Source organism: Drosophila hydei, unplaced genomic scaffold (assembly GCF_003285905.1).
Source record: "Drosophila hydei strain 15085-1641.00,03,60 unplaced genomic scaffold, DhydRS2 tig00000315-arrow-arrow-pilon, whole genome shotgun sequence".
NCBI lineage: Eukaryota > Metazoa > Arthropoda > Insecta > Diptera > Drosophilidae > Drosophila > Drosophila hydei.
The window spans coordinates 51,679-66,281 of NW_022045707.1; the positions used below are offsets into that span (position 1 = coordinate 51,679).

Genomic DNA, 14,603 nt, shown 5'->3' on the forward strand with positions numbered 1-14,603 from the left:
GCTGTCAAACTATCGATGGATTGTTGGGATTGTACCTTTTCATGTGGTTCTTAGCCTTTGTTGAACATATCAGTTCATCAACACACAAAAATTGTTCCATAGGAACTTTTTTAAAATTTTTGTTTAGTTCATCTATTATTGGCCTGATTTTGAATAGCCGATCGTGACAGGAGTGTGACAAAGGCAGAGCATTATCATTGTTGTTAAAGTAAATGTGACGCCTCATCATCTCAAATGTTTTTTGCGACATAATATTCTGTATCGCTGGTACTCCAATTATTGTTGACCAATATTGAGTAATTCTTGGAAGACGCGAAATTGACATGTATAATATTATTCCAACAAACTGTCGAATATCTAAGGACGTAAAATTGACATGTGCGTTAGGGTCTTTTTGGCGAATATAAAGATTTGTTTCGATTGTAATTTCATCAAACAGGTTTTTTGGAAAAAGATACCAAAAGAATTGTATTGGCTCTGATAGTTCCATTAGTTCCGGATGCAACATAGTACTCCCGAGAAACTGCAGTTGATTTTCGTTCAAAATTAAACTGCGTTTTCTCCATAGCAAGTTTCTTTTCAGATCAGGGTTATTACTTTTAACATTTGGCTCAGAATCATCTACGAGATTTGAGTTTGAAACGTCTAAGGCATTACTCGGTGGATTTTGGTCATCGATGTCATCTTCATCCGTACTACCTGCATCTTTCTCATCTGGATAAAAATCGCTTTCTTCATCAGCAGAAAAGTCAAGTTCATCCTCGCTATCTAAACTGTTGAAATAATTTTCAACCTGTGAAGGTGTTAAGCCTTTTCCTGACATATTTCCTGCGTAAGAAGTACTATTTATATATGTAGTCTCATAAAACACATACAACAAACCCAAGACAAGTTCTATGACACATAACAACAACATATAACCATATGTATAAACACATAACAACATATAATATAAACACAAACACTCTATGTTGCATAAATACAACAAAATAAATTCTGCACAATATAACTTCGAATACTTGTTTGATGTATATCTGCAACATACTGATTTTTCGAATCTACACACAATACACAACAAGAAACGTGAAAACTTGATAGCACATGCATTTGAAACATATTTACCTTTGTTTTTCTTAAGTTTTTCGTAAAGAAATATCTATATTTTTAATAAAATTTTGCAACACAATTTTTTCAGCGCACTCAACATGTGCTTCTCACAAAATTGGCGGGAAAGTGAACATATGTTTTACAAAACATCTAGAAATGTGCCCAAAGCAAATCATTTATAAAATACGTTTGTTTCAGATGTACAACATATAGCCACATTCGATTTTTTCGATTTGCATTGCGAAAAAATATCTTTTAAAGGGTATGTTGCAGATATGCAACACTGCCATATAAAGGGTTAAAAAACAAACTAAATAAATGCATATTTAAAAATAAAAATAAAAATTTTAATAAACAATTCAAATGTTTACAATAATGAGATCCTTCATGGACTATAACAAAACAAAAAAATATTAAATATAATTAAAATTAAATGTATGGCTTTTAGTCTTCTGCCAAGATCCAAGAGTTATGATGAAGAAAAAGAAGCATGTCCACATGCTTAGCTTTTAAGGCTCGTCGTTCCGTGATAATCTGTCCAGCTTTGCTGAACAATCGCTCTGACTCAGTGGATGAGTGGGTGCCGCACTCGATTCGACACAACTGCTGACTGCATAGTGACTGGTTCAACTGAAACAAATGAATTTTTGGTGGTTTCAGTTCTGGCAGCCGCCCGTATCCACTCTTTATATGCAACCCAAACCTCTTGCATGGCTTCCTGAAATAAAAATTACAAAAAACGCACTTAGATAAATCCTCACACAAACACACATACATACACTATACATATACATACATTGTCATGTATGGTTGTGCTTGCTGCGTAAACTCTGCTCCACGCTGTGCCAAAAGGCACAGGTTCCATTAGTGCTAAAAGATCCCAAGGTATGTCGGCCATTGAAGTAGAGCTGAAAAATTACCCATGGTTGCAACATTCAATAGTTTCGATGGTTTTGCAACAATTATTCAATAGTATCGATAGTACTATCGAAAATATTTTCAAGTTAAAAAACAAACTAAATAAATGCATATTTAAAAACAAAAATAAAAATTTTTATAAACAATTCAGATGTTTACAATAATGAGATCCTTCATGGACTATAACAAAACTAAAAAATATTAAATATAATTAAAATTAAATGTATGGCTTTTAGCCAATGAAGTAGAGCTGTCAAACTATCGATGGTTGCAACATTCAATAGTTTCGATGGTTTTGCATATATTATTCAATAGTATCGATAGTACTAAAAAACAAACTAAATAAATGCATATTTAAAAACAAAAATAAAAATTTTAATAAACAATTCGTATGTTTACAATAATGAGATTCTTCATGGACTATAACAAAACAAAAAAATATTAAATATAATTAAAATTAAATGTATGGCTTTTAGCCAATGAAGTAGAGCTGTCAAACTATCGATGGATTGTTGGGATTGTACCTTTTCATGTGGTTCTTAGCCTTTGTTGAACATATCAGTTCATCAACACACAAAAATTGTTCCATAGGAACTTTTTTAAAATTTTTGTTTAGTTCATCTATTATTGGCCTGATTTTGAATAGCCGATCGTGACAGGAGTGTGACAAAGGCAGAGCATTATCATTGTTGTTAAAGTGAATGTGACGCCTCATCATCTCAAATGTTTTTTGCGACATAATATTCTGTATCGCTGGTACTCCAATTATTGTTGACCAATATTGAGTAATTCTTGGAAGACGCGAAATTGACATGTATAATATTATTCCAACAAACTGTCGAATATCTAAGGACGTAAAATTGACATGTGCGTTAGGGTCTTTTTGGCGAATATAAAGATTTGTTTCGATTGTAATTTCATCAAACAGGTTTTTTGGAAAAAGATACCAAAAGAATTGTATTGGCTCTGATAGTTCCATTAGTTCCGGATGCAACATAGTACTCCCGAGAAACTGCAGTTGATTTTCGTTCAAAATTAAACTGCGTTTTCTCCATAGCAAGTTTCTTTTCAGATCAGGGTTATTACTTTTAACATTTGGCTCAGAATCATCTACGAGATTTGAGTTTGAAACGTCTAAGGCATTACTCGGTGGATTTTGGTCATCGATGTCATCTTCATCCGTACTACCTGCATCTTTCTCATCTGGATAAAAATCGCTTTCTTCATCAGCAGAAAAGTCAAGTTCATCCTCGCTATCTAAACTGTTGAAATAATTTTCAACCTGTGAAGGTGTTAAACCTTTTCCTGACATATTTCCTGCGTAAGAAGTACTATTTATATATGTAGTCTCATAAAACACATACAACAAACCCAAGACAAGTTCTATGACACATAACAACAACATATAACCATATGTATAAACACATAACAACATATAATATAAACACAAACACTCTATGTTGCATAAATACAACAAAATAAATTCTGCACAATATAACTTCGAATACTTGTTTGATGTATATCTGCAACATACCGATTTTTCGAATCTACACACAATACACAACAAGAAACGTGAAAACTTGATAGCACATGCATTTGAAACATATTTACCTTTGTTTTTCTTAAGTTTTTCGTAAAGAAATATCTATATTTTTAATAAAATTTTGCAACACAATTTTTTCAGCGCACTCAACATGTGCTTCTCACAAAATTGGCGGGAAAGTGAACATATGTTTTACAAAACATCTAGAAATGTGCCCAAAGCAAATCATTTATAAAATACGTTTGTTTCAGATGTACAACATATAGCCACATTCGATTTTTTCGATTTGCATTGCGAAAAAATATCTTTTAAAGGGTATGTTGCAGATATGCAACACTGCCATATAAAGGGTTAAAAAACAAACTAAATAAATGCATATTTAAAAATAAAAATAAAAATTTTAATAAACAATTCAAATGTTTACAATAATGAGATCCTTCATGGACTATAACAAAACAAAAAAATATTAAATATAATTAAAATTAAATGTATGGCTTTTAGTCTTCTGCCAAGATCCAAGAGTTATGATGAAGAAAAAGAAGCATGTCCACATGCTTAGCTTTTAAGGCTCGTCGTTCCGTGATAATCTGTCCAGCTTTGCTGAACAATCGCTCTGACTCAGTGGATGAGTGGGTGCCGCACTCGATTCGACACAACTGCTGACTGCATAGTGACTGGTTCAACTGAAACAAATGAATTTTTGGTGGTTTCAGTTCTGGCAGCCGCCCGTATCCACTCTTTATATGCAACCTAAACCTCTTGCATGGCTTCCTGAAATAAAAATTACAAAAAACGCACTTAGATAAATCCTCACACAAACACACATACATACACTATACATATACATACATTGTCATGTATGGTTGTGCTTGCTGCGTAAACTCTGCTCCACGCTGTGCCAAAAGGCACAGGTTCCATTAGTGCTAAAAGATCCCAAGGTATGTCGGCCATTGAAGTAGAGCTGAAAAATTACCCATGGTTGCAACATTCAATAGTTTCGATGGTTTTGCAACAATTATTCAATAGTATCGATAGTACTATCGAAAATATTTTCAAGTTAAAAAACAAACTAAATAAATGCATATTTAAAAACAAAAATAAAAATTTTTATAAACAATTCAGATGTTTACAATAATGAGATCCTTCATGGACTATAACAAAACTAAAAAATATTAAATATAATTAAAATTAAATGTATGGCTTTTAGCCAATGAAGTAGAGCTGTCAAACTATCGATGGTTGCAACATTCAATAGTTTCGATGGTTTTGCATATATTATTCAATAGTATCGATAGTACTAAAAAACAAACTAAATAAATGCATATTTAAAAACAAAAATAAAAATTTTAATAAACAATTCAGATGTTTACAATAATGAGATCCTTCATGGACTATAACAAAACAAAAAAATATTAAATATAATTAAAATTAAATGTATGGCTTTTAGCCAATGAAGTAGAGCTGTCAAACTATCGATGGATTGTTGGGATTGTACCTTTTCATGTGGTTCTTAGCCTTTGTTGAACATATCAGTTCATCAACACACAAAAATTGTTCCATAGGAACTTTTTTAAAATTTTTGTTTAGTTCATCTATTATTGGCCTGATTTTGAATAGCCGATCGTGACAGGAGTGTGACAAAGGCAGAGCATTATCATTGTTGTTAAAGTGAATGTGACGCCTCATCATCTCAAATGTTTTTTGCGACATAATATTCTGTATCGCTGGTACTCCAATTATTGTTGACCAATATTGAGTAATTCTTGGAAGACGCGAAATTGACATGTATAATATTATTCCAACAAACTGTCGAATATCTAAGGACGTAAAATTGACATGTGCGTTAGGGTCTTTTTGGCGAATATAAAGATTTGTATCGATTGTAATTTCATCAAACAGGTTTTTTGGAAAAAGATACCAAAAGAATTGTATTGGCTCTGATAGTTCCATTAGTTCCGGATGCAACATAGTACTCCCGAGAAACTGCAGTTGATTTTCGTTCAAAATTAAACTGCGTTTTCTCCATAGCAAGTTTCTTTTCAGATCAGGGTTATTACTTTTAACATTTGGCTCAGAATCATCTACGAGATTTGAGTTTGAAACGTCTAAGGCATTACTCGGTGGATTTTGGTCATCGATGTCATCTTCATCCGTACTACCTGCATCTTTCTCATCTGGATAAAAATCGCTTTCTTCATCAGCAGAAAAGTCAAGTTCATCCTCGCTATCTAAACTGTTGAAATAATTTTCAACCTGTGAAGGTGTTAAACCTTTTCCTGACATATTTCCTGCGTAAGAAGTACTATTTATATATGTAGTCTCATAAAACACATACAACAAACCCAAGACAAGTTCTATGACACATAACAACAACATATAACCATATGTATAAACACATAACAACATATAATATAAACACAAACACTCTATGTTGCATAAATACAACAAAATAAATTCTGCACAATATAACTTCGAATACTTGTTTGATGTATATCTGCAACATACCGATTTTTCGAATCTACACACAATACACAACAAGAAACGTGAAAACTTGATAGCACATGCATTTGAAACATATTTACCTTTGTTTTTCTTAAGTTTTTCGTAAAGAAATATCTATATTTTTAATAAAATTTTGCAACACAATTTTTTCAGCGCACTCAACATGTGCTTCTCACAAAATTGGCGGGAAAGTGAACATATGTTTTACAAAACATCTAGAAATGTGCCCAAAGCAAATCATTTATAAAATACGTTTGTTTCAGATGTACAACATATAGCCACATTCGATTTTTTCGATTTGCAACACTGCCATATAAAGGGTTAAAAAACAAACTAAATAAATGCATATTTAAAAATAAAAATAAAAATTTTAATAAACAATTCAAATGTTTACAATAATGAGATCCTTCATGGACTATAACAAAACAAAAAAATATTAAATATAATTAAAATTAAATGTATGGCTTTTAGTCTTCTGCCAAGATCCAAGAGTTATGATGAAGAAAAAGAAGCATGTCCACATGCTTAGCTTTTAAGGCTCGTCGTTCCGTGATAATCTGTCCAGCTTTGCTGAACAATCGCTCTGACTCAGTGGATGAGTGGGTGCCGCACTCGATTCGACACAACTGCTGACTGTATAGTGACTGGTTCAACTGAAACAAATGAATTTTTGGTGGTTTCAGTTCTGGCAGCCGCCCGTATCCACTCTTTATATGCAACCCAAACCTCTTGCATGGCTTCCTGAAATAAAAATTACAAAAAACGCACTTAGATAAATGCTCACACAAACACACATACATACACTATACATATACATACATTGTCATTGTCCAGCTGTACATGTATGGCCAATGAAGTAGAGCTGTCAAACTATCGATGGTTGCAACATTCAATAGTTTCGATGGTTTTGCATATATTATTCAATAGTATCGATAGTACTAAAAAACAAACTAAATAAATGCATATTTAAAAACAAAAATAAAAATTTTAATAAACAATTCAGATGTTTACAATAATGAGATCCTTCATGGACTATAACAAAACAAAAAAATATTAAATATAATTAAAATTAAATGTATGGCTTTTAGCCAATGAAGTAGAGCTGTCAAACTATCGATGGATTGTTGGGATTGTACCTTTTCATGTGGTTCTTAGCCTTTGTTGAACATATCAGTTCATCAACACACAAAAATTGTTCCATAGGAACTTTTTTAAAATTTTTGTTTAGTTCATCTATTATTGGCCTGATTTTGAATAGCCGATCGTGACAGGAGTGTGACAAAGGCAGAGCATTATCATTGTTGTTAAAGTGAATGTGACGCCTCATCATCTCAAATGTTTTTTGCGACATAATATTCTGTATCGCTGGTACTCCAATTATTGTTGACCAATATTGAGTAATTCTTGGAAGACGCGAAATTGACATGTATAATATTATTCCAACAAACTGTCGAATATCTAAGGACGTAAAATTGACATGTGCGTTAGGGTCTTTTTGGCGAATAGAAAGATTTGTTTCGATTGTAATTTCATCAAACAGGTTTTTTGGAAAAAGATACCAAAAGAATTGTATTGGCTCTGATAGATCCATTAGTTCCGGATGCAACATAGTACTCCCGAGAAACTGCAGTTGATTTTCGTTCAAAATTAAACTGCGTTTTCTCCATAGCAAGTTTCTTTTCAGATCAGGGTTATTACTTTTAACATTTGGCTCAGAATCATCTACGAGATTTGAGTTTGAAACGTCTAAGGCATTACTCGGTGGATTTTGGTCATCGATGTCATCTTCATCCGTACTACCTGCATCTTTCTCATCTGGATAAAAATCGCTTTCTTCATCAGCAGAAAAGTCAAGTTCATCCTCGCTATCTAAACTGTTGAAATAATTTTCAACCTGTGAAGGTGTTAAACCTTTTCCTGACATATTTCCTGCGTAAGAAGTACTATTTATATATGTAGTCTCATAAAACACATACAACAAACCCAAGACAAGTTCTATGACACATAACAACAACATATAACCATATGTATAAACACATAACAACATATAATATAAACACAAACACTCTAAGTTGCATAAATACAACAAAATAAATTCTGCACAATATAACTTCGAATACTTGTTTGATGTATATCTGCAACATACCGATTTTTCGAATCTACACACAATACACAACAAGAAACGTGAAAACTTGATAGCACATGCATTTGAAACATATTTACCTTTGTTTTTCTTAAGTTTTTCGTAAAGAAATATCTATATTTTTAATAAAATTTTGCAACACAATTTTTTCAGCGCACTCAACATGTGCTTCTCACAAAATTGGCGGGAAAGTGAACATATGTTTTACAAAACATCTAGAAATGTGCCCAAAGCAAATCATTTATAAAATACGTTTGTTTCAGATGTACAACATATAGCCACATTCGATTTTTTCGATTTGCATTGCGAAAAAATATCTTTTAAAGGGTATGTTGCAGATATGCAACACTGCCATATAAAGGGTTAAAAAACAAACTAAATAAATGCATATTTAAAAATAAAAATTGACATGTGCGTTAGGGTCTTTTTGGCGAATAGAAAGATTTGTTTCGATTGTAATTTCATCAAACAGGTTTTTTGGAAAAAGATACCAAAAGAATTGTATTGGCTCTGATAGATCCATTAGTTCCGGATGCAACATAGTACTCCCGAGAAACTGCAGTTGATTTTCGTTCAAAATTAAACTGCGTTTTCTCCATAGCAAGTTTCTTTTCAGATCAGGGTTATTACTTTTAACATTTGGCTCAGAATCATCTACGAGATTTGAGTTTGAAACGTCTAAGGCATTACTCGGTGGATTTTGGTCATCGATGTCATCTTCATCCGTACTACCTGCATCTTTCTCATCTGGATAAAAATCGCTTTCTTCATCAGCAGAAAAGTCAAGTTCATCCTCGCTATCTAAACTGTTGAAATAATTTTCAACCTGTGAAGGTGTTAAACCTTTTCCTGACATATTTCCTGCGTAAGAAGTACTATTTATATATGTAGTCTCATAAAACACATACAACAAACCCAAGACAAGTTCTATGACACATAACAACAACATATAACCATATGTATAAACACATAACAACATATAATATAAACACAAACACTCTATGTTGCATAAATACAACAAAATAAATTCTGCACAATATAACTTCGAATACTTGTTTGATGTATATCTGCAACATACCGATTTTTCGAATCTACACACAATACACAACAAGAAACGTGAAAACTTGATAGCACATGCATTTGAAACATATTTACCTTTGTTTTTCTTAAGTTTTTCGTAAAGAAATATCTATATTTTTAATAAAATTTTGCAACACAATTTTTTCAGCGCACTCAACATGTGCTTCTCACAAAATTGGCGGGAAAGTGAACATATGTTTTACAAAACATCTAGAAATGTGCCCAAAGCAAATCATTTATAAAATACGTTTGTTTCAGATGTACAACATATAGCCACATTCGATTTTTTCGATTTGCAACACTGCCATATAAAGGGTTAAAAAACAAACTAAATAAATGCATATTTAAAAATAAAAATTAAAATTTTTAAAAAACAATTCAAATGTTTACAATAATGAGATCCTTCATGGACTATAACAAAACAAAAAAATATTAAATATAATTAAAATTAAATGTATGGCTTTTAGTCTTCTGCCAAGATCCAAGAGTTATGATGAAGAAAAAGAAGCATGTCCACATGCTTAGCTTTTAAGGCTCGTCGTTCCGTGATAATCTGTCCAGCTTTGCTGAACAATCGCTCTGACTCAGTGGATGAGTGGGTGCCGCACTCGATTCGACACAACTGCTGACTGTATAGTGACTGGTTCAACTGAAACAAATGAATTTTTGGTGGTTTCAGTTCTGGCAGCCGCCCGTATCCACTCTTTATATGCAACCCAAACCTCTTGCATGGCTTCCTGAAATAAAAATTACAAAAAACGCACTTAGATAAATGCTCACACAAACACACATACATACACTATACATATACATACATTGTCATTGTCCAGCTGTACATGTATGGCCAATGAAGTAGAGCTGTCAAACTATCGATGGTTGCAACATTCAATAGTTTCGATGGTTTTGCATATATTATTCAATAGTATCGATAGTACTAAAAAACAAACTAAATAAATGCATATTTAAAAACAAAAATAAAAATTTTAATAAACAATTCAGATGTTTACAATAATGAGATCCTTCATGGACTATAACAAAACAAAAAAATATTAAATATAATTAAAATTAAATGTATGGCTTTTAGCCAATGAAGTAGAGCTGTCAAACTATCGATGGATTGTTGGGATTGTACCTTTTCATGTGGTTCTTAGCCTTTGTTGAACATATCAGTTCATCAACACACAAAAATTGTTCCATAGGAACTTTTTTAAAATTTTTGTTTAGTTCATCTATTATTGGCCTGATTTTGAATAGCCGATCGTGACAGGAGTGTGACAAAGGCAGAGCATTATCATTGTTGTTAAAGTGAATGTGACGCCTCATCATCTCAAATGTTTTTTGCGACATAATATTCTGTATCGCTGGTACTCCAATTATTGTTGACCAATATTGAGTAATTCTTGGAAGACGCGAAATTGACATGTATAATATTATTCCAACAAACTGTCGAATATCTAAGGACGTAAAATTGACATGTGCGTTAGGGTCTTTTTGGCGAATAGAAAGATTTGTTTCGATTGTAATTTCATCAAACAGGTTTTTTGGAAAAAGATACCAAAAGAATTGTATTGGCTCTGATAGATCCATTAGTTCCGGATGCAACATAGTACTCCCGAGAAACTGCAGTTGATTTTCGTTCAAAATTAAACTGCGTTTTCTCCATAGCAAGTTTCTTTTCAGATCAGGGTTATTACTTTTAACATTTGGCTCAGAATCATCTACGAGATTTGAGTTTGAAACGTCTAAGGCATTACTCGGTGGATTTTGGTCATCGATGTCATCTTCATCCGTACTACCTGCATCTTTCTCATCTGGATAAAAATCGCTTTCTTCATCAGCAGAAAAGTCAAGTTCATCCTCGCTATCTAAACTGTTGAAATAATTTTCAACCTGTGAAGGTGTTAAACCTTTTCCTGACATATTTCCTGCGTAAGAAGTACTATTTATATATGTAGTCTCATAAAACACATACAACAAACCCAAGACAAGTTCTATGACACATAACAACAACATATAACCATATGTATAAACACATAACAACATATAATATAAACACAAACACTCTATGTTGCATAAATACAACAAAATAAATTCTGCACAATATAACTTCGAATACTTGTTTGATGTATATCTGCAACATACCGATTTTTCGAATCTACACACAATACACAACAAGAAACGTGAAAACTTGATAGCACATGCATTTGAAACATATTTACCTTTGTTTTTCTTAAGTTTTTCGTAAAGAAATATCTATATTTTTAATAAAATTTTGCAACACAATTTTTTCAGCGCACTCAACATGTGCTTCTCACAAAATTGGCGGGAAAGTGAACATATGTTTTACAAAACATCTAGAAATGTGCCCAAAGCAAATCATTTATAAAATACGTTTGTTTCAGATGTACAACATATAGCCACATTCGATTTTTTCGATTTGCATTGCGAAAAAATATCTTTTAAAGGGTATGTTGCAGATATGCAACACTGCCATATAAAGGGTTAAAAAACAAACTAAATAAATGCATATTTAAAAATAAAAATAAAAATTTTAATAAACAATTCAAATGTTTACAATAATGAGATCCTTCATGGACTATAACAAAACAAAAAAATATTAAATATAATTAAAATTAAATGTATGGCTTTTAGTCTTCTGCCAAGATCCAAGAGTTATGATGAAGAAAAAGAAGCATGTCCACATGCTTAGCTTTTAAGGCTCGTCGTTCCGTGATAATCTGTCCAGCTTTGCTGAACAATCGCTCTGACTCAGTGGATGAGTGGGTGCCGCACTCGATTCGACACAACTGCTGACTGCATAGTGACTGGTTCAACTGAAACAAATGAATTTTTGGTGGTTTCAGTTCTGGCAGCCGCCCGTATCCACTCTTTATATGCAACCCAAACCTCTTGCATGGCTTCCTGAAATAAAAATTACAAAAAACGCACTTAGATAAATCCTCACACAAACACACATACATACACTATACATATACATACATTGTCATTGTCCAGCTGTACATGTATGGTTGCGACTGCTGCGTAAACTCTGCTCCATTGTACATGTATTAGCATTGCGCCGCCTGGATGAGTAAGCTCCACTGCTGACTGCAAAGTGACTGGTGCACCTGCCATAATTTAGTAGAAAGCGCGAGAGAGTAAGCAAGAAACAAATGAATTTTTGGTGGTTTCAGTTCTGGCAGCCGCCCGTATCCACTCTTTATATGCAACCCAAACCTCTTGCATGGCTTCCTGAAATAAAAATTACAAAAAACGCACTTAGATAAATCCTCACACAAACACACATACATACACTATACATATACATACATTTTCATTGTCCAACTGTACATGTATGGTTGCGCCTGCTGCGTAAACTCTGCTACATTGTACATGTATTAGCATTGTGCCGCCTGGATGTGTAAGCTCCACTGCTGACTGCATAGTGACTGGTGCACCTGCCATAACTTAGTAGAAAGCGCGAGAGAGTAAGCAAGAAACAAATGAATTTTTGGTGGTTTCAGTTCTGGCAGCCGCCCGTATCCACTCTTTACATGCAACCCAAACCTCTTGCATGGCTTCCTGAAATAAAAATTACAAAAAACGCACTTAGATAAATCCTCACACAAACACACATACATACACTATACATATACATACATTGTCATTGTCCAGCTGTACATGTATGGTTGCGCCTGCTGCGTAAACTCTGCTCCATTGTACATGTATTAGCATTGCGCCGCCTGGATGAGTAAGCTCCACTGCTGACTGCAAAGTGACTGGTGCACCTGCCATAACTTAGTAGAAAGCGCGAGAGAGTAAGCAAGAAACAAATGAATTTTTGGTGGTTTCAGTTCTGGCAGCCGCCCGTATCCACTCTTTATATGCAACCCAAACCTCTTGCATGGCTTCCTGAAATAAAAATTACAAAAAACGCACTTAGATAAATCCTCACACAAACACACATACATACACTATACATATACATACATTGTCATGTATGGTTGTGCTTGCTGCGTAAACTCTGCTCCACGCTGTGCCAAAAGGCACAGGTTCCATTAGTGCTAAAAGATCCCAAGGTATGTCGGCCATTGAAGTAGAGCTGAAAAACTATCCATGGTTGCAACACTCAATAGTTTCGATGGTTTTGCAACAATTATTCAATAGTATCGATAGTACTATCGAAAATATTTTCAAGTTAAAAAACAAACTAAATAAATGCATATTTAAAAATAAAAATAAAAATTTTAATAAACAATTCAGATGTTTACAATAATGAGATCCTTCATGGACTATAACAAAACAAAAAAATATTAAATATAATTAAAATTAAATGTATGGCTGTTAGCCAATGAAGTAGAGCTGTCAAATGAGATCCTTCATGGACTATAATAAAACAAAAATATATTAAATATAATTAAAGATAAATGTATGGCTTTTAGCCAATGAAGTAGAGCTGTAAAACTATCGATGGTTGCAACATTCAATAGTTTCGATGGTTTTGCAACAATTATTCAATAGTATCGATAGTACTATCGAAAATATTTTCAAGTTAAAAAACAAACTAAATAAATGCATATTTAAAAATAAAAATAAAAATTTTAATAAACAATTCAGATGTTTACAATAATGAGATCCTTCATGGACTATAACAAAACAAAAAAATATTAAATATAATTAAAATTAAATGTATGGCTGTTAGCCAATGAAGTAGAGCTGTCAAATGAGATCCTTCATGGACTATAATAAAACAAAAATATATTAAATATAATTAAAGATAAATGTATGGCTTTTAGCCAATGAAGTAGAGCTGTAAAACTATCGATGGTTGCAACATTCAATAGTTTCGATGGTTTTGCAACAATTATTCAATAGTATCGATAGTACTAAAAAACAAACTAAATAAATGCATATTTAAAAACAAAAATAAAAATTTTAATAAACAATTCAGATGTTTACAATAATGAGATCCTTCATGGACTATAACAAAACAAAAAAATATTAAATATAATTAAAATTAAATGTATGGCTTTTAGCCAATGAAGTAGAGCTGTCAAACTATCGATGGTTGCAACATTCAATAGTTTCGATGGTTTTACAACAATTATTAAATAGTATCGATAGTACTATCGAAAATATTTTCAAGTTAACCCTTTATATGGCACCTTGTCGGATTTTGATGTAGCTTATTTCATTAGAAAGAAAAATAAAAATAATTCAACTTCTTTCTTTTTTTTGAAATTTTACTTTTTTAGTCATTTATTTAAGGATAAAAGGATTGTTGCATATATGCAACAGACAGGGTTGTGG

General features: G+C 32.6%; 3 protein-coding genes and 3 long non-coding RNA genes across 6 annotated transcripts; 3 read left to right on the forward strand and 3 right to left on the reverse strand.

Moving 5' to 3' along the window:
- Nucleotides 1-1,546: 1,546 nt before the first annotated feature.
- LOC115483058 lies at nt 1,547-2,005 on the reverse strand. Its single transcript, XM_030223867.1, has 3 exons — nt 1,904-2,005; nt 1,811-1,825; nt 1,547-1,737 (listed from the first exon to the last, which is right to left on the reverse strand). Exons 1-3 carry the CDS (start codon nt 2,003-2,005, stop codon nt 1,552-1,554), a joined length of 303 nt encoding a protein of 100 aa, XP_030079727.1. The 3' UTR covers nt 1,547-1,551.
- A 2,055-nt stretch (nt 2,006-4,060) lies between these two features.
- On the reverse strand, nt 4,061-4,519 carry LOC115483059. The gene is made up of 3 exons (XM_030223868.1): nt 4,418-4,519; nt 4,325-4,339; nt 4,061-4,251 (listed from the first exon to the last, which is right to left on the reverse strand). The coding sequence occupies exons 1-3, from the start codon at nt 4,517-4,519 to the stop codon at nt 4,066-4,068; spliced, it is 303 nt and encodes a 100-aa protein (XP_030079728.1). The 3' UTR covers nt 4,061-4,065.
- Nucleotides 4,520-5,056: 537 nt separating this feature from the next.
- LOC115483049 lies at nt 5,057-6,347 on the forward strand. Its single transcript, XR_003944218.1, has 3 exons — nt 5,057-5,406; nt 5,468-5,860; nt 6,224-6,347. It is a non-coding gene; the product is annotated as an uncharacterized LOC115483049 (long non-coding RNA).
- An 860-nt stretch (nt 6,348-7,207) lies between these two features.
- Nucleotides 7,208-8,583, forward strand: LOC115483053. Its single transcript, XR_003944222.1, has 3 exons — nt 7,208-7,379; nt 7,755-8,003; nt 8,367-8,583. It is a non-coding gene; the product is annotated as an uncharacterized LOC115483053 (long non-coding RNA).
- Nucleotides 8,584-10,420: 1,837 nt separating this feature from the next.
- Nucleotides 10,421-11,802, forward strand: LOC115483064. Its single transcript, XR_003944224.1, has 3 exons — nt 10,421-10,598; nt 10,974-11,222; nt 11,586-11,802. It is a non-coding gene; the product is annotated as an uncharacterized LOC115483064 (long non-coding RNA).
- Nucleotides 11,803-11,936: 134 nt separating this feature from the next.
- Nucleotides 11,937-13,385, reverse strand: LOC115483063. Its single transcript, XM_030223873.1, has 3 exons — nt 13,284-13,385; nt 13,191-13,205; nt 11,937-12,127 (listed from the first exon to the last, which is right to left on the reverse strand). Exons 1-3 carry the CDS (start codon nt 13,383-13,385, stop codon nt 11,942-11,944), a joined length of 303 nt encoding a protein of 100 aa, XP_030079733.1. The 3' UTR covers nt 11,937-11,941.
- Between the last annotated feature and the right edge of the window lie 1,218 nt (nt 13,386-14,603).

What these genes read in the sequence shown, in the direction of transcription:
- LOC115483058 (XM_030223867.1), bottom strand. Translation starts at nt 2,005, where the DNA reads ATGGCCGACATACCTTGGGATCTTTTAGCACTAATGGAACCTGTGCCT.
- LOC115483059 (XM_030223868.1), bottom strand. Translation starts at nt 4,519, where the DNA reads ATGGCCGACATACCTTGGGATCTTTTAGCACTAATGGAACCTGTGCCT.
- LOC115483063 (XM_030223873.1), bottom strand. Translation starts at nt 13,385, where the DNA reads ATGGCCGACATACCTTGGGATCTTTTAGCACTAATGGAACCTGTGCCT.